This window comes from Paralichthys olivaceus, chromosome 19, assembly GCF_024713975.1.
Source record: "Paralichthys olivaceus isolate ysfri-2021 chromosome 19, ASM2471397v2, whole genome shotgun sequence".
Classification (NCBI taxonomy): Eukaryota; Metazoa; Chordata; class Actinopteri; order Pleuronectiformes; family Paralichthyidae; genus Paralichthys; species Paralichthys olivaceus.
Window position 1 is genome coordinate 4,768,455 of NC_091111.1, and position 27,327 is coordinate 4,795,781.

A 27,327-nucleotide genomic window follows, 5' to 3' on the forward strand; every position below is an offset into this window, starting at 1 on the left:
AACATCCTTTTTGTCCTTTCTTTAAAAAAACAACTTTATTTAAAATGAACAACAAAATGTTTTTACATCTATGCACAGGTTTTGCCACTAGAGGAAATGTTGCTCTAGCATTAACAGTAGCTAAACAGTAAGGACACATGTAGCAGGAGAGACTATTCAGCGTTTGACTAATTTAAGGGCGTTCTATCTGTTCAAAGTGTAAACGTGTGTTCGGACAGAAACTGAAGCGAAATGGAGACAGGCCTGTTTTTGTTGTTTGGAGTTTTCTATCGGTGCAACGTTGTTTCCATTTAGCTGTTTTTCTCTGTATGTTTACGACAAAGGATCCGGATATGTGTCAAGTCAAAACAATTTCCCCTTGTAAAGATCGCTCCGTCTCTAAGCTTCGCTTGTGTTTCTGTCTGAACACATGGTTATAATAAGGCAGGAGTTTGGATTCAGCTCTTGTCCCTGTATTTCAGCCCTTTGATTCAAACTGGTGAACTACAGATCCAGACTTTTCCCCTCTCGTCATCATTTACGACGTACCTCAATATTAAAAACACTTATTTAAAATGAGACAAGGCTTTTTAAAAAGGTCAGGAGACACATACAGTGTAGAGAGCAGATGCCATCAGGACATCGCCATGGAGACCAGAAGATCCACTGTAACCTCGACTGACGTCAGTCTGAACCTCGGTTTTTGGGATTAGCTCGTGGGTCGAGTAAAGCTGACATGAGGACGTTTTAAGGCAAAAATCCACACTCAGTTGTTGGTACTTTAAAGTTGCAGCTGATGTAATCGGTGCTTTTTATAAATAACAGTTTCAGCAGGTTAATTTACCAGAACTTAAGACGAATGAAGCTGAAAAATAATTGTGACATCAAAACCAGTAAAAAATGAAATCTTAAAAAAAAAAGGTGAGTTTAAAAAAATAACAGCTGCTTCCTGTGTTTGCTTCTAAGTGTTTTAAGACGGTGACTGGAGTCGTGTGTCCAGAAGTGAAACGTCTTAAAGAAACTCAAGTCCAGTGTCCTTCATAAAGCAATTAGAAGTAAACTGAAGAGGATGAGTGAGCGTCTCCGACCGTCGGTGACGTTCACAGTTCTTTGTACACACAGTAAACAGTAAAACCCAGTCCATTGCAGTGTGTCAGCGTTGGTCACAGTTTCAGCTCAGTCGTGTTGGTCTGACGGTGAAGCCTTCACCCTTCACCATCAGGACTTTCTTGTAGTTTTGTAAACTGGATTTTGAACTTCAGTGTTTTGGGATCAGCTCCTGGATCAGGTAAAGGTGAGAGAACGTTTTAAGGCATCGATCCACACTCGGTCCTCTCCACTTGGACGGAGGGAGCCGCCGTCGAGCTAAGTCAACCATCAAGTGCTGCAGCTCTGAGAGCAACAGCGGGTCCCACAGTGATCACTACATCTGCGTTCTGTCCAGCTCAACACTGGATCCTCACACATTCTTCATCGTTCTAGAAAAAGACAGATAATCAGTTTTTCCTCCTCAGTTCAAACCTTTCAGTCACATGTTCTTCACAGATAAAATCCCAGGTCAGGCCGTGGCACCGTCCTCCTCCAGGACTCTGTGGATCCCGTTTCCTGGGACACCGAGAACAGCCTGAGTGGCGCTGCTCAGGTCCCTGATGCTGCTGTGCCGCGACTGGCTCTCCAGCAGCTGCGTGGAGCCGTGCCGTGATAGGCTGTCCAGACGATTGTTGCTGCAGTGCCTGGGCTGTGATTGGTCGTTGAGGCGAGGCATGCTACCGTAGGGCAGTCGGTCGTCTATGGCCCGGAAACTGGAGGCTGTGTACCTGAGATCAGAGCAGAGACGAACTTCAGAGGTGAAATGTTCTGGAGAGTTCACTAAAAAGTGTGAAGTGGAAATGTGAACCCACCTGCCGTCCCTGGAGCGGTGCAGGCTGCCGTGGTAACTGCTCACTTTGGAGCGTGCGCTGCGGACCGAGCCGGCCCGGCTGGTGCTGGCACTGGGCGGCTCGTCCAGCATGGCCAGGTGGGTGGAGGAGGCGTGGGTGGAGGTCCCCTGGGTGGACGTTCCCCTCGACTTCCTCACGATGGGCGTGTTGGGGTCCCTGAGCAGCAGATGGGTGAAGTCGGGCTCCTGCAGCACCTGGCGGCTCTCGTTGACCATCGCACTGCAACGCGGGATGGAGGAGGGCGTGGAGGAGGAGGAGAGGGGCAGTGTGGGCAGGGAGAGACGCAGGAGGGTGGGGAGGGAGAGGGGGAAGGTGGCGGGGTGGTGGGTGAGGTAGAGGAGGATGGAGGAGTGTGTGGAGCAGGCGGTGGGAGAGGGGGTTAATGCTCTGAGTTTGGAGGGGTGGGGAGTGAGCGCAGAGAGGGGCCTGTGTTCACCGACAAGCCACACGTCTACACACACATTAGAGCAGCACTTCACTCACGGAAGCTGACTGACTGAGAACACACTGAGCTCAAAATCTCCAGGATGAGGTTTGAGTCACAGCAGAAATTTACAATCTCAAGCTCCAATGTTGAATCAGTATTTAGCAACAGAACAGAAGATTTAAAAGATGTTTTACAGAGAGTTGGTCCCTGAAAGATTTAGCACCATATTGTTGTGTGTGTATGTGTGTATGTGTGTGTGTGTGTGTGTGTGTGTGTGTGTGTGTGTGTGTACATACTCTTTGCGTCTCTTGCCGTGGAAGAAGCTGGCCCACTCGAAGCAGGTCTTCTTGCTGCCCACCCAGAACACAGAGGGGATTCCCACGATCAACATCATCAGGTACTTGATGAGGAACAGGACCAGGTCAGGACGACTGGTGCTCTCCACCTGCACCCCCACAGAGAGAGAGAATATTGCATCAGTTTCTGTAGGTTTGGATGAGGGAGGAAGAGCTGGAGGTTGAGACAGAATAAGAGAAACTATGCAGCTAATACACCCACATATGGCCTGAAGGCAGGTGTGTGTGTGGGGGGGGGTAGTTGTTGCAGACACTGACTTCCTATTGCAAATCTCATATTTAAATCTTTGTAACAACCATACTATCTGCAGCTTTATCATCCAGAACAAATACACAACACAGACACAACGTCTCTTCAGTTATTTTCACTGTAAACAACCAAGACCTGTCAGAAACACACGAGCTGAACATTAGACCATCACTGACACCAGATCAGGTTGGAGGCGTAAACACAACAGCAGCCGACACAGTAATTCATTCAAGATAATGTTTGTTGTGATTTAGCACAAATAAAACTGAATCTTTTTTTTATGGTTTTTCTGTTTTAAAATATCTTCTTTCTCTGTCCTGCTCTGTAGCTACATCTCTGCATTTGTAACTTTCTCCTCTTAACTTCAAACCTTCCAGTTAAATGTTTTTCACAGACAAAAAGATTAAATACATGTACATAGAAAATTAACCACTGCAACTGAACACCTATCCCTAATCTTACCCGACCCCTAACTTAGGCCTAATTCCAAACCTAAAATCAGCCCTTTGAGTTCTCAGCTCCACAAAGAAATCTGTACATGAACACACAAACTTATTTGTTCAGCTGATCGACCTGGAAAATATCATTCAAAGAGAAAAGCCTTCATTCATGTTAGGAATATTGTTTCAAAACCATAACTATGAAACTAAAATGACTTTTTCAGTCACAGTAAAAATAAGGTCATATTTCCAGCCCAAGTTTTAGACACTGCAGATTTACCACACTGCTGCTTTCTGCCATAGCAACAATATTTCAGCTGCGAACCACATCTCCTTCTCTCTCTCTCTCTCTCTCTCTCTCTCTCTCACACACACACACACACTCACACACACACACACACACACACACACACACACACACACACACACACACACACACACACACACACACACACACACACACACACACACACACACACACACACACACACACACACAGATGTAGTCATGACGGCCTCATTATGAGAGGGCCAGGCAGAGAGCCCCAAGGCTCAGCCAGCCACAGATACACCCTTTACAGCAGAGAGATAAGAGAGCGAACGACAAAACCAACATCCTCATGATGTCAACGAGCGGCTTAAAGCTTCTGTGTCACACACACACACACACAAACTGTTACATGTGCTTAATATAACTATGCCTGAAATTATCTATTAGTCAAAAGAAACACAGTATTTGGGTTTGTGTGTGTGTGTGCGTGCGTGCGTGCGTGCGTGCGTGCGTGCGTGCGTGCGTGCGTGCGTGCGTGCGTGCGTGTGTGCGTGTGTGCGTGTGTGTTGAGGATGGGTCCTCAGTTTGAGCCTCGGGGAAGGCTTTTAAGTTAAATATAGTCTGGCACTTTAAGTCTGAGCTACCTATTGGTGCATGTTATGGACTTTGTGTATGTTTGTGTGTGAATACAAACGTGTGTTCTTTCATGTGGTGTGGGGGGGGGGGGGGGATGCTATGTGGAGTCTTTGTGGTGTTCCACCTAAGAGCATCTCCACAGTACAGTGTGGTACGGTGTGTACGAGCACAGCGCTGTGGAGAACGTGCAGCGTGTGTTCAGATCTGCTGTAACTATGATGTGGAGCAGCTCAACCTCAACGACCCCCGTCCTCTCCCTGCAGGAACACACACTGGATTACTGCACCGCTCTCTCACACAATGCAGTGTTTATGGGACAGATTAAGAGCAGGACTCTGCAGCAGAATGCATCTGATCTTAGTTCTGCTCAATGCTCCAGCATCTCTCTGCACAGCTGCACCTCTGGATCATTAATATTTTAAAGGTATATCAGCTGTTTAGCAGCTACGAAGATATAAAGCTACATCACCAGTTTTGTGGCTGAGGAGGTAGAGCGGGTTTTCCACTCAATCCCAGTCTCCATGCACCACTCTGCATTCAGTAGTGTACTTGGGCAAGATACTGAACCCCAAACCACCAGCAGTGTGTCTGTGATAGAGGAAGTGCTGCAACTAGAGGCACTGTATGAATGTGTGTGTGGATGAGAGGTCTTCAAGGGCTAACAAGGGCTATATAAATACAGACCAGTTACTTCTGCCACAGAATACAGAGTTCCTGATGAAGTATAAACAACAAACGAGGAAAAACATCCCACTGCACACCTTCAACACTGTAATACTCTCTGCTCGACCAAAATCCACTGTGAACCTGCAGCGGTGCGAGCGGATGTGCAGAGGCAGCTGCTCACGTGGGAGCTCATACCTGGCTGAGAGGAACGGAGGAGCGCTGTCTGAATTATTCACCGCTCTGTCAAATGAGCTGCAGCGTGTGTTCTGATGCTGGAGGCCAACGCAGCTCCGTGAGTCAGTGTGTGAGCATCTTGGTCTATGTTGGACGGCGACTGTGTATTTGGGACGCACTATCTCACTGAGTAGCTGCTCTTCAACATCTCTGTGACAGTGAGCAGCGCTCTCCAGCTGTTACCTCCTGCTCCGTCTTCTCGCCTCTTTGCCCCAGTGGTGAATTTAATGTGCGGGAACATCTGTGCTGACGGTGACGACAGTATCTCAGCTACTATTAGCGCCGGTGATGGTGTTTGGTTTCCTGAGGTTGTGAGTAAGTGTTCATGTTTTTTCTGGATCGTTGGGTATAAGGCTTAAATGCAGCACCCCCCATATATAATGTTGCAATAATTACAAGCACACTAATATCATATTTAAAAGTGTAAATCATGTGTGATGTTGCAAAAATGTGTCATCATATCCTTACACTGTGCATTTGTTTTAATGAAGAGCATAAGAAATGATGACACCAGCAGATGAAAGCAAATATTAATGAAGACAAGCTCAGCTATTATTATCCTGCAACAAAGAAACCATCTGTGTATTTTTAGCTTAAAAGTAAAAATATTTTGTGTTTGTGCCCAAAGCAGATTTCAGGTAGGACCAGTTCTGGCTGCAGATGATGAATGATTCATGTAAAACTATATTTCGCTGCTTCTTTAATAAACCAGAGTCGAGGGTATCACCTGGTAGGGGCAGGGGATGTGGTAGTCTCTGCAGCGCTCCTGCACCCAGGTCGTCTCCCATATTGCTCTGTAGCTGTTCTCATACAGGTAGCAGGCCAGCACAGTCAGCAGAGGGACCAGGTAGAGCACGGAGAACACGCCGATACGGATCATGAACTTGACCAGTTTCTCCTGGTTCTCCTTCTCCAGCGGGATCTCCATTCGGACTCGGTTCAGTGCTGCTATGCCTGCCAGAAGCAACGCCACGCCGACCTGAGATGATGTGAGAGAGGGACACGGTTAAACTACAGAAATGTACCTGTGGTATTCAAAAAAGATCCTCTCCATATTAAAAAGACAGGTCCTGATGAAGCCCTGATGTATTAAAGTTCAGTCAGACAACTAACATAGTTTCAGTTTGGCTTCACGGCTCGGATATCATCACTCCATCAGATATTTATTACATTGCTATGATGTTGACGGATAAGCAAATATGTGTATGATAGGTGTATGAGGATTGTGGAGAGGGAAGCACGTCTGATGATTAGAGCAGAGCGGCTCGAGTTAAAATGTAAAGACGTATCTGTAGTGTAACTCCTCACCACTACGTCCAGTCCCAGCGGGGCCAGCAGGAACCAACGCAGTGCCGTCAAGTTGTAGAGTCCCACGAAGCAGACACCGCTGACACTGTCTCCCTCAATCTTGTTCATGGCGAGCAGTGTGACAGTGAGGACACCGGGGATGCCCCACGCACCGGCATGGAAGAGGAGAGCCTTCTTCTCGATAGCCTCACTGCCCCACTTGGGAACAGCAGCCAGGAACCAGGTGATGGTCAGAATGACCCACCAGACGCTGCCGGCCATGGTGAAGAAATACAGCACCATGAAGAGCAGAGTGCAGGCCTGTCACACAGGAAAGAAAATCAGTATCAGAGGAGCAGAATCAGCAGAAGAGCAGAAAAGAACTCAGAGGGCTGATTTCTGACCTTGTTATGGGAGCCTTGAGTCACCGTCGAAGCCCTAAACCTCCCAGGACTCGCAGCATTACAGGAAACTCTGTCCTCCAACAGAAACCCCAGGAAGAACACCAAGGACACCATCATGTAGCACACGGCGTAAAATATGATCGGGCGCTCTGGGTAGCGGAATCGTGACACGTCGATGAGAAAAGTCAAGAAGGTGAAGAGAGTGGCAGACAGGCAGACGATGGACACCACCCCGATGAAGTAGCGGGCGAATGCCAGCTCCTCCCGCGTGAAGTACATGTTGGGACAGGGCGGCGAGCAGTCCCGGACCCCCATGAAAGAGTAGCCGAGTTCAGGGTCGATCTTGAGTTCACGGGGACACCAGAAGCCGTAGTCTCTCTGGACGGAGATGGGGGACTCTGTTGTGTCTGAGCTGGACAGGAGGTCAACAGGACGGGGGTAGGGCTCGTCACAGTCTGGGAACCTGGCGGCAGAAGACACATGATGACCTCAGGGGGTGATTTCAGCTGTTCAGTATTTAGCAACAGATTTCACACAGAGCCAGTTTCATAATACTACTTTAATGCAAGACTATTGTACAGTTAAATATAAATAATAACTTTGTTATATGTTATTCAGTTGGCTGGCGTTGGCATTTTGTTAAATATTTACCTATTATGTTTCTTACTGATCTTTGTTAGATTAAAAAAATAATTTACAGCTAGAAAAGCACTAAGTACAGCACATTCCTCTGTCAAGGCCAATGGTTGCCTTTAATTTATCAGGTTTCTTAGATATCACTCCCTGAAATGTGCCAGACGTTTATCTGATATGTGAATTCTTGGTGTTGTTCTTGGTTCCTGTTGCTGCTGATGTTTCTAATGTGATATGCGGACGAAGCTGGTTTTATTCTCTGGGACAGGAAACGTTTCCATTCATTTGATTGTTCAGCAGCCAGTTCTCTTAATATCAGCTCCACAACAAATACAACACACATCCCTCCTCAATTTCATTTTAACGGTGTCATAAAAACCTGGTTCCATGTTTTACATCTACAAACAGAGTTTTATTAAGGCCATGCAGTATTTATTAGTGTAACCTATTCATTCATTTTACATGCCGGTTGCTGTTCTACTGCTGTGTTATTACTCCTCTTACAAAAGCACCATCTGCTCAAATTACTTATGCAGCAGGGTTGTTAGTGCCAAAATAAATCCAGGGGAAAAGAATTATTACTGTTGTGACAACCTGTTGCAGTCCATCTCCTCCGGCCAGCTGACACCAAACATGTCCATCAGTTTGTAGCAGTCGCTCTTGGCCTGCAGACAGAGGCGGCGACAGGGCAGTGTCTTTCGGCCATACTCTGTACACACCGGAGCGTAGAGCGCGCAGAGAAACATCCTGAGGTCCGGAGAGCACTGCAGGTTCACCATGGGATGGAAGGGCTGTGGTCAGAGACAGAGAGAGAGACAGACTGTGAGTTTATGACTACATCAAACACCAGGGCAAAATAATGCTTTTCTTTTATTTGGACGTTCTGGAAGATAACGCCACACTCCCAAGCCAAGCTCCTGAGTTTGTTTCTCCAACTTCACACAATGTGAGCCACAGAAAAGCACAAAGAGATCAGTGGAGCATGTCGTCTGACAGTTTCTGGAGATGAGACCATAAAAACAACTCTGGCCCCTTTCCTAATAATCCCCTCCACCCCAATCATTTCAGATCCCCCATCCTCCATCTCCTCTCCATTCCTTCCCTCCAACCTCCACAGAGGAGGAACACTGCAAGCTGGGCAACCCCCACCAATACACACACACACACAGGGCTTCTTCTGCAGCTGACAGGGTCTTTGTGTTAGAGGGAGGACCACGCTGTGACTGACTGACACACTGTAGTAACGTGCATGCACTCACACATAAGCCACAGTACCAACGGAAGTATATTATTTACAAGCTAACACACCCACGTAGCAGCACAATAATGATCTCACACATACAAACCGAGCCAAGAGGCGGCATGAGTGCAGGAAGCATCTATGGGGCATGTTGTTAATATGCAAATGTCTAGAGGAGAGTATGTGTGTGTGTATGAATGGTAAGTACATATACAAATCCATATACCCAGGAGTGCATGAGTACACGTCTCTGTGTGCTTGAATTTGCATTTACCTCTGTGGTGTGCGTGAGTTTCTGTGTTTGTGTCTGTGTGTATTACAGCGAGGCCTCCTGCCACACCCAAGTCAGTCAGACAAACGCTACCCGCCCTCCCCCAAAATTTAAAGACAGAGGCCTGTATGACAGACAGGGATGAGGTGGGGGAAGGGCAGGGAGGGGAGGGGTGAGGAGAGGACAGGAGGGCAGTTTGTCTCTGTGTTTGTTAGAGGGGTGGATATTCCAGAGGACAAGTCAGTGCGGTTTAAAGTATGTTAAACACTCAGTTTTCTTTCTTCAGTGGAAATGCAGAGACAATCGTGCACACTGTAAACTGATGAACTAATTGAGTTATAACTAAAGGATGGTCGAACAGAACAACGTTTAGCTCTTTGTATTTTTTAAAGACACTTTAAGAGAGATATCGTTGAGCTCATGAGGTTCTGCAACACTGAAACGCTGCTTCACTGGCAGAGCAGCTGGGCCACACACTGTGGTTTGTACATAAACATATAAAGGCTGAGGCTACATCCATATGAATACGTTTTCATTTAAATACACGTCAACTGCTGCAGGTTCACCCGGTGTCCACACTACTCTGGTGTTTCTGGAGCTTCTCCTCTTAAATGGAGACCGAGCACGTGACTATGAAAAATACAACAAATCTCAGTCGCATACCAGGAAATCTTAAAATTTGATTTTCTTTTCAGGATAAAATCGTTTTTATTGATAGGACAGCAGGATGAAAGGGGGAGGGGGAGAGCAGGGAAGACACACAGCAAAGGGCCGGGTCACAAACCGAGACTGTGGCTGCTGCAGGAATATCTAAAAACATTGGTCACAACCTAGTATTTGGTTAAAAGCCGATGAAACACAGTTCATTTTTTAAACCCTACATTTAATACACTGTCTTAGAAATGAAACATCTCTAAATCCTCTTTTCATCCACTGAATATTTTCTAGCTGTGGTGATTATTCTGTGTGTTGATAGATCTTCTCAGTTGTAATTGCGATTTGTGTGCACCATATGTCCACAACACCGATACACATCCTCCTCCTGACAGCATGTTTGCCTGCCACCCACATGTGATGTCTTCATGTATAAAGGATTATAATGGGCATTAGGCCTGGTCCTGAAAAGCACAAAGCGGCCACATCCACCCATGTCATCGCCTCATTCTCATCACTTTTCTGATCAGAGGACATTCAGCTGCTGTGGAAGGAAAGCCAGTGATCCTGAGACACACAGGGCGCACTCAGACTGGGAAGTCACTTCCACTGTGAGGGATCAGGGACGGGTGGGTGATGACAAGGAATTATGATTGTAACGAGAGTCTTAATTCAGCGGCGTATTCATATCCTCGCTAAAACGCACATGATCAATTTAGGTGACTTACACTCCTGTCATAACTGAGATTAATCAACTGTTCGATCGTGTAATTCCCGAACAAATGGAGACATCACGTCTCACCGGGCACCACTGTACGATGACACAATGACACAGGCAGCCGTAGCATGAGCTGGAATTATCTATGAAGCATAAAAACCATGAGAATGATCTATAAACCTTGAAATGGGTCTATCACTGCAGATGGACACCATAGATCACTAACTGTACTGATTAGTGCCTATCAACAGTACAGGCAGCCTGTTCTGCATCAGACTGTCACCGCTGCAGGCACACATTTTCTCTGGTGCTCAGATTCATTCCAAAAGTCCAAGATGAAAAATGTGTTTTGTATTTCGATATTTGTCACAAAAATATTTTCCGTTGTAGCCGACATTACTGACTTCCACGCTTTTCTAGGGCTGCAACTGATACATTCAATATAAATTAATTAGCAAGTTATTTTCATTTGTAGATTTGTGGTTGATAAAATGATGATTCTGTTCCAGCCCATCGCTGCCTCTCTTCCCCACTCTCCCCTGTTTTCACATACTTAATTCTGTCCTTTCCAATAAAGGCTAAATGCCCAAAAAGTATCTTTAATAATAAAACTAGTTGATAAATAATAAAATAGCAAGATGGCATATGAAAATGTCTTGTTATAGTGAGAGTCTATAACCCAATGATGTTCAGTGTTATATTATAAAAAACTAACCCAACTGGCAAATAATAATAATTGTACAAATACTAGAAGAAGATAGCTACTATAGCTTCACGGACCAGCAACACACTTGAACTCCCACAGTTACCCACACTTCATCAGAGGAGTTGTGCTTGCTATCATAAAGACAGTAAAAGGGATTAACACAACTATTATAAAGACAAAATCTACAATATCGACTCCTTGTTGTACTTGTAGACTATTAAATGTCAGCTAGAGGCAGAACGAGGTCAAAGAGACAGAGAGAGAGGAAACTGGAGTATGGTGTTTCACAGTCTCTGGAGAAGTAACAAACAACAGCACTAAATCCTGAAGTTCACTCCACCCTGACAGTGAAGGAGGTGTTAACTGTACTCAGCATCCTCCCTGTCACTCCCTTCGCTTCTTGCTTTTAGTGTAAACTCCTGTGACATGTATGACTTCATCAGTAGTGCCCCGTCAGCGTGGGTTCAACCACTCAAACATGATCTAATGGAGCTAAAGCGAACATGCATCTTTGCTCTTCCGCTCTGTTTTGGAGGCTGCAGGCGACTGAGATGCTTCATAGAACACAATGTACTCCACTGTGGTGGACTACAAACTGAGATGGCATGGGAAACGCTTGAATAAATATATAGGTTACGAGAAGTGATTCTCTACCGGGGGAAAAAAACGCTCAGCTTCTCTTCTTATTCATCCTGACTCCAATTCATCGTGCTTCCCATTTTTCTATTTTTATACTCCTCCATCATCCATCCTACTCCTCCTCTTACCCCTCCTCCATCTCTTCAGTATCACCATTCAGCCATTTTATGACAGTCAACCCATCATGTGAGCCAGTGTGGTTAGGACTGAACTGCTGGTGGATGGGACATATGGCCGGTTGCTTCTCCACCAACACAGACAGCAGCCCAAACAATACCAACCAACACCAACAACTTGAGGCCCTGCGGAGGCTCCGCACTCTCCACAGCGACTCCCTGTTAATGGCCTCACTGGTAACAGCCGGTGAACCACCGGTCCGGTGAATGGCCAGGGGTTTATCAAGGCGCTGTAGACCCCAGAGCCAGCTGTGTAAGGAGAATCAAGCGTGTAATACACCACTCTGTCGAATGGTGCGGGCCTGGAGGGCGGTATGCTAATGTAATTTCAGCTTCAATCCCACTGCTACAGTCATTACGTATTCATGGGAGTTTGTTCAGGGATTTTTGATCTCTGAAAATGTGGAATAATATGCCACTCTGGAAGCAGCAGCCGCACACACAGTCAGACATGGCGGTTAGAGAAGTGGTGGATTCTGGGACTGCAAACAAAGGCAATCAAATATTTTACTTAGGGGGTAAATTTAATATGTGCAGGGTTTTTGTTTTTTTACAGTTTTTACAAATATACCGACACATTCACTCAGGAGAAAATAATTTTTAAACTTAAAAGAAATATTAAAGTTATATGTATTGTCAATGATATCGACTGATGATAAAACATTGTGGCCATATATCAGTCCCAGTAAAGGCAGACCTCAGACTGCCCTAAATAAGAGACCACAATGTTGGTCATTTGTTCATTGTGTTAAATATTTAATCAGAAATATGAAAAAAAAACACATCTGATCTGAATATTTCTATTATAACCTCAAGCAGGTATTTTTCTCAGCCGACACTTTACCTCGTCATAGTAAGAAAAGCCAAGGTAATACAACATTACATGAACAATGGTTCCATTCTATTCAAATGTCCCAGTAAGTCATGACAGTGTGGCTGTGAGCCAACATGTTCAATACAAGGACCCTGAAACTGAAGCAGCTAAACAGAACTGAGCCGTTAACATCATTATTGAGACTTGTACCTTCTGCTGAGATACATCAGAGGAACAGGCCTTAATGATGTTTTACCCATCTGTTGTAAAAGATAGAACTGTACAGTACTAGCCTGCTATGCCCAGGTTTGTTCGTTGCAGTAGTGCAATTCAGTTGTTGATGTAAATCATCTGTGACTAATAAGAAAACACCAGAGGTTCTGAGAGACTGAAAACCACTGGTCTGAATTTAATGACATTTAAAAAAAGAAGAAATATAATTTTTAATGATTATTAACATGCAGTTCAATGTGGTGAGCGTACATTGTTTACGTATCATGTGATTTTGCATAATCAGGCATTTTTTAATCGGTCTAATCTTTGAAGAACTAGGTCACAGCCTTGACCTCAGATTCACCTCACTTTTGGGATTAACCAGCATGTTTTGAATCATATTGAGATTGTTGTGGTGTTAATTATTAATAAGGCCTAGTCCAAAGAAGTGCATTTAAAGGTTCAGTGTAGAATTTAGTGGTGAATTTGCATGTTACAGCTGAATATCCCTCACCTTACCCTCCCCTTCAATTTTTATGACAACTCAAAAGGTGTTTAGTTTGTCCAGTCTGGAAGACTGTAAAAAGCATGGCAGCCTCTGTAGAGAGCACCCACTCCTGATGTAAATATCATATCATCAATATAGTGAGAACGTTGCTAGGATTATTTTATATTCAATTTCTGCCATTAGATCCCTTTACCTAAATCTTTCACACTGGCCCTTACATGTAGCTGTATGAATCGTCCTAATGCTCAAGTAATTACTTTTTAATAAAGGCTCTGAGTCAGCTGCTAAGATGCTGTGACGGATGTATCTGTGACAAAGAAGCCCACCACGGTCAACTGGTCTGTGTCCGTGTGTTCTCTTCTAAAAAGTTACCTCAGCTCACATCATCCCCCTTCGTCCTTCAGCCCCTCTTCTACAACTTCTCTCCCTCTCTCCCCCCATTACTCTCCTTTCTCCTATACTGCCATTCCAATTCTCCAAATTTCCAAGCTCAGCGCCATGGTGACGAGTGATGCATCACCAGTGAAAAGGAGGAGGAGGAAGAAGGAGGAGAGCAGGGTTCGAGGAGGTCAGGGTGGCGGGGCGGAGGGGACCACCTCCCGGGAGGCAAGAAAGCCTCAGCTCCCTTTGTTAGCAGCACAATTGGGACCGTTTCCTGGGCAACGGGTGAGCCCTGCGTAGGGGGAGGGTGAGGACAAAAGAGATGGGTGAGGGGGGAGTCGAGAGGGATACCGAGAGAGAGAGAGCGCGAGAGGAGGGATGGGTCGACCGATTCAGCCGTGTCATTCACCGCTGAGAAAGTGTTTAAAAACCTCTTGCTCTGACAGTGTGTTAATGACACACAGAGAGACACACACACACACACACAGACACACACACACACACACACACACACACAGAAAGGTTGTTGTGGACCAGCAGCTTGCTCTCTGGATGTGCTTCTCTTTCACTCCACAGCCAATAAACACGGTGTTGGACATTAAATAAAACAAGAGGCTCTTTTATAGCCTGGGTCACGCTGGGTAGGATTTATCAGACCATGTTGTGTCTGCATGTGTCTCAGTGCATGTGTGTGTTTGTGTGAGTGTGAGTGCTTAGCAGGGATACATCTTTACTAGCCGACACAATAAGCATGTTTAATGGTGCACTTTTTAGTTCACCGCAGCACGTTTTAACAGACTTGCAGCTTCAGCAGCATTTAACGCACGCCCACCTCACCTCTCCGTTACGGATCCTTTCACACAGCATGGGTGGAGTATCTAGGTTATTCCAAACAGCAGCTGTAACATGACACAGTTTATCTGGGCGAGTTGTAAACCTGAGACAAGAGGCTGATTTAACGACCTGAAAGGAGGAGGAAATGAGCAGAAGTGGGACTGAGCAGATTAGAAAGAGACAATTGATTAGTGTTTGTGTCAATGCACACCCTCCAAACAAAACAAAACGTGACATGTACCACGAAGAGACGAGATCGAGATCATCTTTTAATGTCCGCAGTTGTGACAAAAGGAAGAGCTCTCACTGAACTTCCCCCAGGACGACATTCATGTGACTTTCTGTTTTGTATCTTTGTACCTCGCAGCCATTAAAAATGATTTGCAGGCCTGGCTTTGACTTCATGTAAACGAACGCTCTTATCAATCTAATTGATTTAACATCTTCAGTTAGCCCTGACTCACGCTTCTCTCATCTGTCCTTGGAGAAGCAATCCACATATGCAAGGGTTTGGCTGTTGTCAGATATTTGGCCAAAATTAACTGCTCAAAAAGGCACAATACTAAATTTCCACATGGCAATAATTATTATTAACAATTATTCAAGCTATTTTCAGCATCATTTAGTTATCAATCTCGTAAATTTATATTGATAGGATGGTTAGAACATTTCTCATACAATTAGAAAGTAGTAAGAATTATTTCTTAAAAGACAAATCCAACAACTGAGCAGAGCTGATAAACTGTATATCATCACTGTCTCCTGGTGCCATCTCTCTTGGACGCCAGGGACAGTTCATAGCAGCTGAATTGATTCACTATGAGGAACCCACGCTGCTTTACAGTCTTCCGGTAGCTACACCATGCATCCATCTGTAAAGGGGATTTCAGCCCTTTTCTTTTTTCTTTTTGTAATGCCAGTAAAATCCGCCACGCTCCCACTTATCTTATGAGTGGAATAGTATCATTGTGGCCCAGAATTAGCAGATTCCCAGCCCCGAGGGCCGTTGCCCCACTTCAGCTGTGAGGTCATCTGTCGGTCAGCGATGACTGCCTGACTATGATGAACGCCAGAACAGAAAATCCTGTATTTAGAAATAAACTTGCTTCTGGTGTTTCATGTTCAAACAGCCATAGAAAATATATTATTGCAACTGAATAAAAAACATTTCTATTTCTGATTCACCACACAATCGTCTGTTCCTGCTTTAAAAGCCAACCTTAGAAAAACAACAAGAGTCTACAATTATTGTAACATGTATGACAATATAATGATATAGACTATGAACACTTTCCCAAAAAACCTTGAAAAGACCTTGAAAAGCAAAATAAGAATAAAAAAAAGAAATCCAGAAAGAAAGCACTTCAGGGGTTTTTGGACAAAAACTGTAAGAACAGCAGGCGCTGGTTCTCGTCCAAGTCCCAGTTTCTCCATGGTGCGAGGCATTCTTCATCATTACCATGGCTATTCAGTGGAGCTGATTCCCTTTAAAATCAACTGTCAATTCTCATTTGGCTGCCCTCAACATCTTATAGGCTTTGAATTCTCCCATGAACTGGATCTAGGGCGAGTTATCTTGAAAACAAGAGCCAAACAGTCTCCGTTATTTGGAATCTATTTGGTGTTCGTGTGTTTTCCAACAAGCATTTCTGAGCACTAAAAGAGACTTAATTGTGAATCCATGACCAATCAAAGTGAACACCGTCTCAACCAGGAGTCTTTTCGCTGCGACCCACACAATGAGATGAGGTGTAAAAAGTTCACCGGGACCAAAAACAACGTGGTGCCGAGTTAATAACGTCTCAGCAGAGTGAAAGTGATCGTACCAACACGCATCTATCTGATCTGCACATCAAAATTCAACTTTTCCTGAAGGTCTCTATCACAAACTACAGAGCGGAGATCTTAAACAGACATGGCAGAGTGAGTAAACCCAGCAGATGAGACAGAATATTTCAGCAATGACAAGAAAGGACACAGCGGGAGTATGTTTGCATCTTTTCCAAGTATAGCTGTGGTGCGGAGCAATTTTCATGTGATGCTGCACGCTCCCTCAGCCGGGCAGGGCACGCTCGGAGGTTACATAACCCTGGATTTTCATGCCACGCAGCTCCTCCCATCCTCCATCTCTCTCAATGTGTACTCAACACAGCACTGCAAAGTGGACAAGGCACAGATGGTCAGCGGGGCTCCGCACATCAACATCAGCGCTGTGCTAGGCAGGGGCGGGGCGTGGTCAAAGGGGAAAAGTGATAGAGGAGCTTGGATGATTGGATAAACTGAGTATATATATATATGGATGGATGGATACACACACTCACAGTTGGGCAGATAATGCAGCCAACGGAGCATCCGATCTAGTTTTGGAGCAGTCTGGCCAGTAATTGCTCGATAGATTCTGCTACCAGAAAGATCAGCCTACATAAAAGATGGGATTAACTTAACGAGGTGATGCATCTGCTCCATGATTGTGTTTGAATTCCCAACTCGACATTTCAAAGAGGATAACACGGCTACCGCAGTCAGATGTTGTGGCTGGTAATCTATAGATTATCTGAGAGGTTGAAACAATAAAACATGGACTAAATCCTGATATACGGGCATTAATCCAACAGACAAACCAAACTGAATCAAAGTTTGCCATCTTCACTCTAAAAGCCTGTCGTGTAAAATGGGTTTCATTCAGTGTCTGTGATCAGAGTGGATACAATCGGCATTAACTCCCGTGTCAAACAGGTTTTCTATCAGCTCCGGCTACGATCAGCAGTAATGGACACATGACACCTGGGTGAATCCGACATTTTGAAGTTAATGATTCTACCTGTTCTCCTGAACCTCTCTTTTACATCTTGGAAACAACGTGCAAGAGCAATTTTTTTCTTCAAGATGTATCACTGGCCAGGTGAGAGAGCTACTCAGTTACTGGCAAGTTCATGACATCAATTATGACTCACCAGGGGACAAAATGCAAACTCCTCTACTGCAATGGGAAAGGAGCCATCGCTTTTTTAACAGGTTTACCCAAATTTAAAAAAACAACATAGACAAAGAGCTATGTAAGTTGAGGTAAATGGATCTGACATGTGGCCCAAATTTCTTTGAGGACAGCTAGTTGAATAATGCACTGTTCTCGTGGCCTTCAGGGAGAAATATTAAAACTTAATTTTCTGCCTAATGTTGTGGTAATACACCCCCACTGCCTGGAGCTAGCGGAAAAAATTTAAGTCGGCTTGCATTTTGATATAACCCACTCTCAGCACACACCCAGTATCTGTGGTAATAGCTCTCTATGCTACTGATTTTCACTGGTCAAAAAACCCACTAACACCTGCTGACATCAGGCTCTTGTCTGCAGTGGGAATGGATACAGTCTGCACTCGCTCCTGGGTCAAATGACTACACAGTCACCACAGGTTTTTATCTGCTCAGGCTCCGATCTGCAGTGATGGAAATGAGACCATCAGGTGATCCTGGGTGAAAGAGTGCCTCATGATTTACAGGAGGGGGGGGGGGGGGGCAGAAAGGCAATTTCCTCTATTAGCAATGGAAAATGGCTCAATCGTTTTTTTAGTAGGTTTACCAGCGTTTGAAAAACCCTGTATTTACCTGCTAATTTTGGTGTAAGAGAGGTACACCAGGCAGGCAATGCTGCAGACACTCAGATGTTTAATCAACAACACGCTTTATATGATCCAAAGATAAGATTATGACTTATTGGAGTAAGATTTTTGCAGGTGCAGGCAGAGTGGATTTATTTCCCAAGTGTGTTCTTCATCCACAGGTTTAACACAATTCCATCAGTTTGAGCAGAAGCAGGCTAAAAATCAATATACAGCCGATATTTGTACTGTATCAGATATCTGTCAGTCATATTGAATTCAACATTCAGAATTTTTGCTTTGAAAATTACTGAAACTATGTATGGATGATCAAAACAGCAGCCAATTAATTTTCTGTCAATTAACAAATCGACTGATCGATCAAAGTGTCCCAGGTCTTGAAAAATATTGTACAAAAGGCGAGTAACAGCAAGAACAATATACAATATTTCACATAAAAATCCAATTGGTAAACAAAATTAGTTGTGATTGAAACAATTACTTTGGCCATTTAATCATCCTAATCATCCTATTATCTATTGATGGAAGCAATTTACAAAATAGATATAGGCTGGAACAAGGAATGATTACAAATATTTGACTGATGTATTCATTTTCTTGCTATTTTCCGACATTTTAGATAAGGGCGTGACATGATGTGTCTTGAACTCGTGTGGTGGATAACAAAGCCGCACCTAAAACAATTTCCTCCGCCCGTCCCCAGATCATGTTTGAAAGGGTTTTCCCACACTAACAGGAGACAAAATATTTTTTTGTTCCTAATGTTAATATTCAGATATGATCATCAGCACAACATATCAGTGGATAAACATATCACCCCTCAGAATCTAAGTGAAGCCTGATTAAAGCTTTTACTGTACCTCCATGGCGAGCGCGGCGGTTTGCTGGTCGTAATGGTTCAGTATGTTGGGCATGAAGGTGGAGTTGTAGGACAGCCCCTGACACATCCGCAGGGTGATGGGCTCACAGGTGAACAGACTGTGGCTCCCTGCCGCCCCGTCCATGGGGATGGCGACGCACACCGTCAGCATGGACACTGACAGCACCCACAGGAGATCCATGACTGGTCCGTTACAGGAGGGGAAAAGAAAGGACCCAGGTGACGGCTGGTTAGGACAAGGGGTTGAGCGCTGCTAGCATCTGGTTCATTCACGGGGAAGGTGGAATTGCGAGGCTAAAGGCCCGTCTGGTAGTCTCTTCCTCCTCCTCAGGTTCACAGGGAAACAGCCTGGGTTGGGCAGCACCATCCAACGCGGCGGCCATGGTTGAAGCTGGCTGCATCCATCACTGTGTGTCAGAGGACCTCCATCACCTGAGAGACGCTGTGGTCCTTTAAGATGCTGAGCGAATGGCTCACACACTCCTCCCTCTGTGACGTCTCTTAGAGATATCAATGACAAAGATGATGAACAGTCTCCAATCTGAAAAATAAAACCAGCACACATGTAAATTCATATGTTGTGCATATTTGTTCACATCCTCAGCAGGTTATATCTGGAGTGAACTTATTTTTCTAAAGCCAGAAATGAGCTTGTTTTTACAGAAAATGTGACTAAATTCAGAAGACATGGGAAAAACACACAGGAGGCATTTTTTAAGAGGGATGGTAATTGTTTTGTAGGTCACTGTGGTGGTGGATGAATGATAACATTAGCTGAGCTAATTAACAGCAATACATCATGGACCGATAAAGAAAAGTCAAATCATTATTCAATTAAATCTATAGCTTCTGTGCTGGTTTGTTTAAGTGGATTATTATATGTAAGCATGTTATTATTTTCTTGTATTGGTGTAGTAATTTAGAGATGAATCACAGTTAATAAACTGCTTTTTGCTCTTTTTCACAACAGCCACATGAACAAGCCAGTTCACACCCACAACAAGCCAACACCTTCTCATCCACTGACCACAGAACATCAACACAGGATCGTGTCTGACTCACAATCCTTCACACTCACGTTACTAAACACGCGCAGTTGTATTCCCCGTGTTGTTTAAACGCGACATTAGTGTGATCTTCACCTCCTTCTACCTGAGTCACTGCTCCCAGGCTGCTCCTGCAGGAGCTCCTGGAGCTCCTGGGTTTACAGCTGCTCCTGAATGAGAATCGAACGAACGCAAGCGGAGGAGTCGTCGCGGTTTGTCTCCGGAACAGGAAGAAGAAGCGGTGGTTGAATTAAACCGATTTAAACGTGAAGCAGCGCAGACAAAAGATGACTTCATCCAAACTGATGGAGCATGTGTAGCGTGGAGGGGCTCAGCGAGCAGCCGAGCCCGGTGAGGCGCACACCGGCTACAAATGTTAGCTAAGCCGGGAAATTAGCAGCAACTTTACCTGACTGCTGTGCCGGGAATTCACGTGGAGCTCCGGGATCTCCGCTGCTCCTCAGCCCGCTAACAATGAGTGAGTGCTCCGTTCGGCCAGCACCTCCCTCCCCCTCCTCCTCCCCCTCCTCCCTCTTTCTCCCTCCTCTCCCCAGAGGGATCAAGATGGTGACATTTTAAAAATGGCTTCCAATCGAAACCTTCGAAATAAAAGCCTCCCTTTGACTCCGTCGTTCCAATATGCAGCCAATCAACATCAACATGTATATTACTTTACATTAAGTATAGGGTTGTGTAACAGTGTTATGTTTCTTCATATATTTACATGCTTTTCACAGAAATTGAATCTGGGTATATTGAACTGTTTTATTTTAATTATCATCTGATAAGTGTAAAAGCACCCAAGACTAATATTACTGTCATACTGTCATGTTAATAAAATGCAGTGAGGTGTAGCAGTGTTATTTTTTATATTCGCCCTCACCCTTCTCATAGAAAGTGAGTTTTATTTATTTGAACATTTTTTTAAAACAATTATTATCTCGAAAAAAGATTAAACAAGAACCAGCACTGAACTATTACCTTTACAGTAGCTGCTTTCAGATTTATTTACTGTCACAATAAGACGAAGTGAGGTGTAGCAATGTATTTGGATATATATATATTTGTCTCACCTGCCTTATTTCAAGTTTACTTTGAAGGACAAATCTCAACGTTTCCGGTTTTGATCTCTCTGTGCATGTTTAACTTGACAAAGCTTCTCCCCCCCCCCAGCAGGTTTTCTGTCTTTAATGCGCGCGATCGACCATCCGAGCACGAGCAGGAGTGCACTCTGACATTTCAGTCTTCAACTGAAATATTACGAGACAAAACTAAATGAATTTATTTAGTTAGATCCATTCATTCATTTATATTGGACAAACTACGGCACCTCTACTACAACTATGACTACTACCACTACTACTACTACTACTGCCTCTGCTACTACTAATGATAATAATAGCCATATCAATAATAATATTAATAATTACACACACAAATATAACATGTTTTAAAATAGATATATGTATATATTTGCAAGACTGACCCACTGTATTTGTGCATATGATATTTCTTACAACCGACCTTCAGGATGATTTGTGATATCAATAAGCAGTGCATAAGAACATTATGTTTTTCCAATGTCCATCAATCCATTCTAGGGCTCGTCCACAGAGAATTTTTTGCAGCATCAGAGTATCTGAGGCAGCTGGTCTCTATATGCAGTGTCAGGCCTCCTGAGATATACATTTGTCGTCATTAGAGCTGCTGAAGCCTGCACACTCCACACTCCACCATGGTTTGCTTTGCAGCAATCTAACCCCCCACCCCCTGTGTTTGACAGGCCGGGACAGAGTACACTTACTGTTACTATGGATACAAGTAAACTGTGCACAGAGAAGAGGGAAGCCGAAGAGAAGAGGGGAGTCGGGTGCAGGGACACAAAGGAGGCCGTCAGGAGAATAACATGAACACAAAGTGTGTTTAGGAGTTGGATTAATTTCTTTCAGTCGGCTGAGGAGAATAGATGGTGAGTCAAACACCTCAGGAGTGGGTTTTACTGTCTTATTCACATGTATAACACTGCCATTTTAAATGTGTGTGAGTGTGTGTGTCTGTGAGAGCGTGTCAAGTAGTTTTTTCCCTAATTCTTATTTTAACAAGATGCAGAAATAAAGATTGAGCTGCTTTGTTTATTAGGTAACAGCAGAGGGCATTTAAACAAAAGCATCTGACAGAGATCCAAAATAAACATCTGGCATTATTTATAAGACCATTTAAAGAGTGATAAAAGCTAGTGTGTTACGTAACTTCATATTTGCAGCAGGATAAACATAAGCCTTTAAGTATTGGGGCAGATGCTGTAAAGTGGCATGTAGCTGTTTGATAAACAATGGTGGAAAATATTAGACATATGCTGCACACACTCTAAAATGTGAAAAAAAAAGCATCTAACATAAGACTGAAGTTGGTTTTCTGTGTAATTTAGCCCACCACTAATCCCTGGCTATCACCCAGAGATGCCACATGCATCAAGGTCACCGACAAACTGTGCCGGGATGCAGACGAAACTGAGCGCCTGGACTCCTCTGAACCACCCTCTGACTAACAGCAAGGTTGGGTCAACTCATCACCCCTGGAACATTTCCTAGTGTGTTAGCATGTTATTTGCAATAACAATGACTTTTCAGTATATACAACAGATTCTTTAAGATTATACTAAAAAGCTTTGTAATTCAGTTTTTAGTCAAGTCAACTATTTAGTCAAGATAAGCTCTCTGGCCCTTTTCTTCTCTTCTCTCATCCATTTTTTTACACTCTATCTTACTATGTAAAGTGCCTTGACATATGTGGTGGTATGGCTCTATACAAATCCAATTGAATTGAATTAAACTGAAAAAATGAATTTTACACATATAGTTCAGTCCAAAGGTCTGGAAACCGTTTATTTTAGATAAATCCACCTTATTGCATGTAATTATCATGTATTATTCCTAACAGTCAAGTTTGTTGCCATTTTAAACAGTTGTATCCTGTATCCTCTTCTCCATTAGGTGTTTGAAGAGAGACGGACCCTGCTGAAAAAGTGGGTACGTTTACATCACACGAGCAGATATTTAAGAACCGCACTGATGTTGTGTCTCATAATCACAGTTTGGAGTCTGTTGTGAGTCCAACTCAAACTGAGGCAGCACACGTGGAAGAGTGGGATCATGTTTTTTCTCGTCTCGGTCAGTTTGACAGGTGGTCTGACAGTCAGAGGAGAGCAGTGCTGCAGGACTTTGTACTGAGCTGTTCTCAGGAGCAGCTGAAGTTCCTGAGTCTCAGTGTGAGCAGACAGCTCCCCCTGCAGGCTGCAGACTTCACCTGCCAGCTGCCCAGAGCTCTCTGCCTCTACATCTTCTCCTTCCTGGACCCCCGCAGCCTCTGTCGATGTGCACAGGTACACAGACTGAACATGATACTGACCTGTAGGATTGTTGACATGGTTGATCAATTTGTTCACATTCTGGCCCTGTTTTCCATCTGTGGGCAGGTGAGCTGGCACTGGAAGAGCATCGTGGAGCTGGACCAGCTGTGGACGCCTAAGTGTCTGAGGCTCGGCTGGTGGATCAATTTCTCCCTCACGCCTCTCGAGCAGGGCGCGTGGAAGAGACACTACATCCAGACCGTGCAGGAGCTGCGACTCACCCGGCTGCAGGTCAGGAGATCGCACATGTCAACAATACTGTGGCTCAAAATGATAATAATGCAGAGCAAAGGGATGTTACAGAGTAACCATGTAAAAATACAGTGATCAAATGTTTATACAGAGTATTGTGCCCCCTCCAGACTGCCCCATCCCCACAGCAGTTTGTGATTCCAGATGCAACAGCGAATAACAGCAGACATGAAGATCTGGCAGAAGCGGCCCTCCTCACAGAGGAGCGTCCAGTCTCCACTATCCAGCGAGCTGGAAGCAGCCTCAGGTTTGGGTTGATTAAAGATAAGCAGCCGACTACACTTCCCCCATGGAGAGATTCTGACAGACGTCCCAAAGACACACTGCGCTTTAACTACCTGGACAACCTGGAGCCTGTGAAACAAGCCCTGAGAGGGTAAGACTGTCTGCAGCAGATAAACTTACTACCTACACACTCGTAATGACTTGATGAAGCACATTACAGCCACATTCATGTTATAGAATTTAGAGATCAGGATCAGTAATATGAAATAGAAATATACATTGATCCTGAAGGAAACAATTTGTAATGAATGTGAAAACCTCTGTAGTGTCAGTTATGTCCATCATTCTTGCACACAGATGTAACGTCTAACAGCAACAAATATATATATATAAAAAAACACTGGATGGAAGAAACCTTTTTCCACTTGTTCTCAGGTATTCAGATTCAGAGCATGAAATACAATCCAGAGCTGACATTCACTTTCGGTCAAATAAGGAAAGATGTTGAGCAGAATTTTGATTGTATGCATTTCTATAATGTAACCCCAAATAAAACAGTTACATATAGTGGGGTGCACTTTCACATTCACCTGAATAGAAAAATGATTTTCAGAGAGACATTTAAAGTGCTGCTCATAAATGTACAAGTCTTCTGAAGCAGTGGTTCCCATACTAGCGGTCGGGGGGAACGCAAGACAAGAAAATAAAACACATTAGTCAAATCTAAAGTAACACCAAATAATCATCAGCCTTTCTGATGTATCCAGTCTTCAAGGTGGTTATGAAAGCATCAGTTGGTCAAGGAACACTGCAAAATGTGCATGTAGGGGTATTTTTTTGTGAACTCAAATATCTCCCATATCCTTTGGGATGATCAAGTCTCTGACATGATCATTTTGGAGGTCGTGGGATGGAAAGTTTGGGCACTTTTGTTCTATAGTCCCAAAATCTTTACGTATCACTGTGCTGATGTTTTCACCATCCTCAGGTCACAGAAATTATAACTTTATAAAAATGAAGATTTTATTGATGGAAATAAATCACTGATAGGCCATATTCTTTTCAAAAGACATAGTGCACAATCCTGTTGTCTTCTCTCTGCAGGCAAATGAACATCACAGCTACCACCTGCCGAGGTAACACATCAGAGTCAGCTGACGGGAATAGGAAATCACTGTCTGAGGCCACTTACAAGCTCCGCAAAGCCAAATCTCTGGTAAACCACGTTCCATTCATCATCGCCACCATAGCCCCACTGTGACTGTGACCTCCTTGTCTGATTCAAAAGGAGGCGATTAAATGTTGGCGATTCTCTGGAGACGGTGGAACCAGCAGGCATCATGTATTATGGAGCAGAGTTTATACAGATATGCATGTTAATGAGGGGGGGTGGGGGGGGGGTAAAGGGTGAGATAGAGGACACCACAGAATTTAATATTCAGGCTTTGGTGAAATCATCTTACATTTTTGTTAAAGCCCACAGCAACTATTATATGAACAAATATACCAACACATTTAGATATTTAATTTAGAACATTTGAATTTTTTTAAACTGAATGCATGGTTGTCAAGGTAACCCCTGTTCTCTGAGAGCTGTCATCCTCCTCCTTAGATGTTCCTCAGTTCTGGCTGCAGACCCCAACATCCTCCTTCTCATCCTCCTTCTCATCCTCCTCCACATCCTCCTCCACATCCTCCTTCTCTTGCTCCTTCTCATCCTCCTCCACATCCTCCTCCACATCCTCCTTCTCTTGCTCCTTCTCATCCTCCTCCTACTCAACAAGCACCTTGCGGGATCAACCACCCCATCACCAAGGAGACTGCCAGGAGCCTGCTGAGCCTGGCCATGTGGAATGCTGGGGTCCGTCCGGGGCCGACGAGATCGGCGGTGCCCCGGCTGAGCGTGGAAGCACTCAGGGCATCCCAACGCTCACATCGGAGCTCTCCCAGTGAGTAATCACAGCTCCTCCACTCCTCTGGGCTGAATATGATGCAACCACACAGCAAGAAATGCATTCAGGACAATTGTGGATTAAAAATGACTGATTCTGCAAGAAAGTCACAGACTGTGTGCAGTTTGTGGCCTTATTAGAAATGTTGATTTACTGTGTGTTTTATAGCTGAAGGCTTTATAAGTATTTGAATACTGCATCTGACAACCAATTTCAGATTTTATTCAGTTATTACATTAAAACAGATATATATATATATAGTGGTTTTCTTTCAGATATGTATGTCCAATTAGGCTGAGATGTGAATAATTGTAATGAAAATATGTCTTTATATGGGACCTTTTAAAACGACGCTACAAAATGCTTTTCAAAGAAATTATGAGAATAGTTTTGATATAAATTCAGCATCAATCAAACATCCACACCTCCACAAAAAATGGTTTAGATTTCAAAAAGAAGCACACACAACACCATCTCTAGCACCTTTGTAGGGTAAGTACTGAAAAAAATATAGAACATATTTTAATCTAGCAGTGGGATTGCCATATACAGTATAACAGTTTAACAACTGAGTCAAACATTTTGGCAGTGATCACTTTTGATTTTAGTATTATTTCCTCTGTATATAATTCATTATGTGTAATGTCCTTTGTATATTATCTGGTGTTCTGCATTTCTGTTTTATGTGGACAGGCCCTTTTTTAAAAAAGTATAAGAGAAACTCATTTTAAAATAGCTTACAGCACTCTGCCATACAATCATCTCACTCTGGTGATGTTTACTTCAGTTATTAACTTTAATTAATTCAGATACAGTAGATGTCAGGCTGAACTATTCACTGTCCTCCTGTATGCTAGTTTTATTTAACATAAAAAAAATCATTACAGCAGAAAGTCGAAGTGTTTTTGAACTTGATCAAATTGATCAGATGTTGGTTTATTGTTCACATTGTTTTAACTAAGTTTTTCTTAAATATATATTTCTGTGATTTCTATAAACCATTCTCAGGTGCACCACTGTTTGAATACCCTTCGAGGAATTGGCCTGCTTCACATGCAAGATGAAGAAAAGCAAAGCACATCGCCCCCATCAGGAAAACATCAGAACTACGTTTTCAGGACACAATCCAATGCACACTGCGTGAGTTTCACAGGGGCATTTTCTTTAGATGGATGGAGAAGAGACATATGTAGGGACATTTACATACAGTTTTTTGAGACTAATGACAAGGTTTCAATCTATCTCTGATAAAAAAGAATGAACAAGA

The 27,327-nt window shown here is 43.8% G+C and overlaps 2 protein-coding genes across 5 annotated transcripts; one reads left to right on the forward strand and one right to left on the reverse strand.

Annotated features, from left to right (window-relative positions):
* Positions 1-16: 16 nt before the first annotated feature.
* On the reverse strand, positions 17-20,760 carry fzd3a (frizzled class receptor 3a). Of its 2 annotated transcripts, none has more exons than XM_069515202.1 (9): positions 20,632-20,760; positions 19,157-19,717; positions 8,117-8,313; positions 6,890-7,352; positions 6,507-6,806; positions 5,926-6,177; positions 2,643-2,791; positions 1,881-2,138; positions 17-1,796 (listed from the first exon to the last, which is right to left on the reverse strand). In XM_069515202.1, the coding sequence occupies exons 2-9, from the start codon at positions 19,355-19,357 to the stop codon at positions 1,538-1,540; spliced, it is 2,079 nt and encodes a 692-aa protein (XP_069371303.1). In that variant the 5' UTR covers positions 19,358-19,717; positions 20,632-20,760; the 3' UTR covers positions 17-1,537. The 2 variants fall into 2 exon arrangements, with proteins under 2 accessions (XP_069371303.1, XP_069371302.1); XM_069515201.1 differs by having other exon boundaries at positions 1,881-2,306.
* On the forward strand, positions 20,571-27,327 carry fbxo16 (F-box protein 16). Of its 3 annotated transcripts, none has more exons than XR_011239384.1 (10): positions 20,571-20,700; positions 22,006-22,191; positions 22,651-22,777; positions 23,216-23,251; positions 23,398-23,604; positions 23,698-23,862; positions 23,994-24,259; positions 25,213-25,324; positions 25,893-26,057; positions 27,069-27,327. XR_011239384.1 is itself a non-coding variant. In XM_069515203.1 (10 exons), the coding sequence occupies exons 3-10, from the start codon at positions 22,682-22,684 to the stop codon at positions 27,122-27,124; spliced, it is 1,275 nt and encodes a 424-aa protein (XP_069371304.1). In that variant the 5' UTR covers positions 20,571-20,700; positions 22,006-22,191; positions 22,651-22,681; the 3' UTR covers positions 27,125-27,327. The 3 variants fall into 3 exon arrangements, 2 of the variants coding, with proteins under 2 accessions (XP_069371304.1, XP_069371305.1); XM_069515203.1 differs by having other exon boundaries at positions 25,721-26,057; XM_069515204.1 differs by having other exon boundaries at positions 22,680-22,777; positions 25,721-26,057.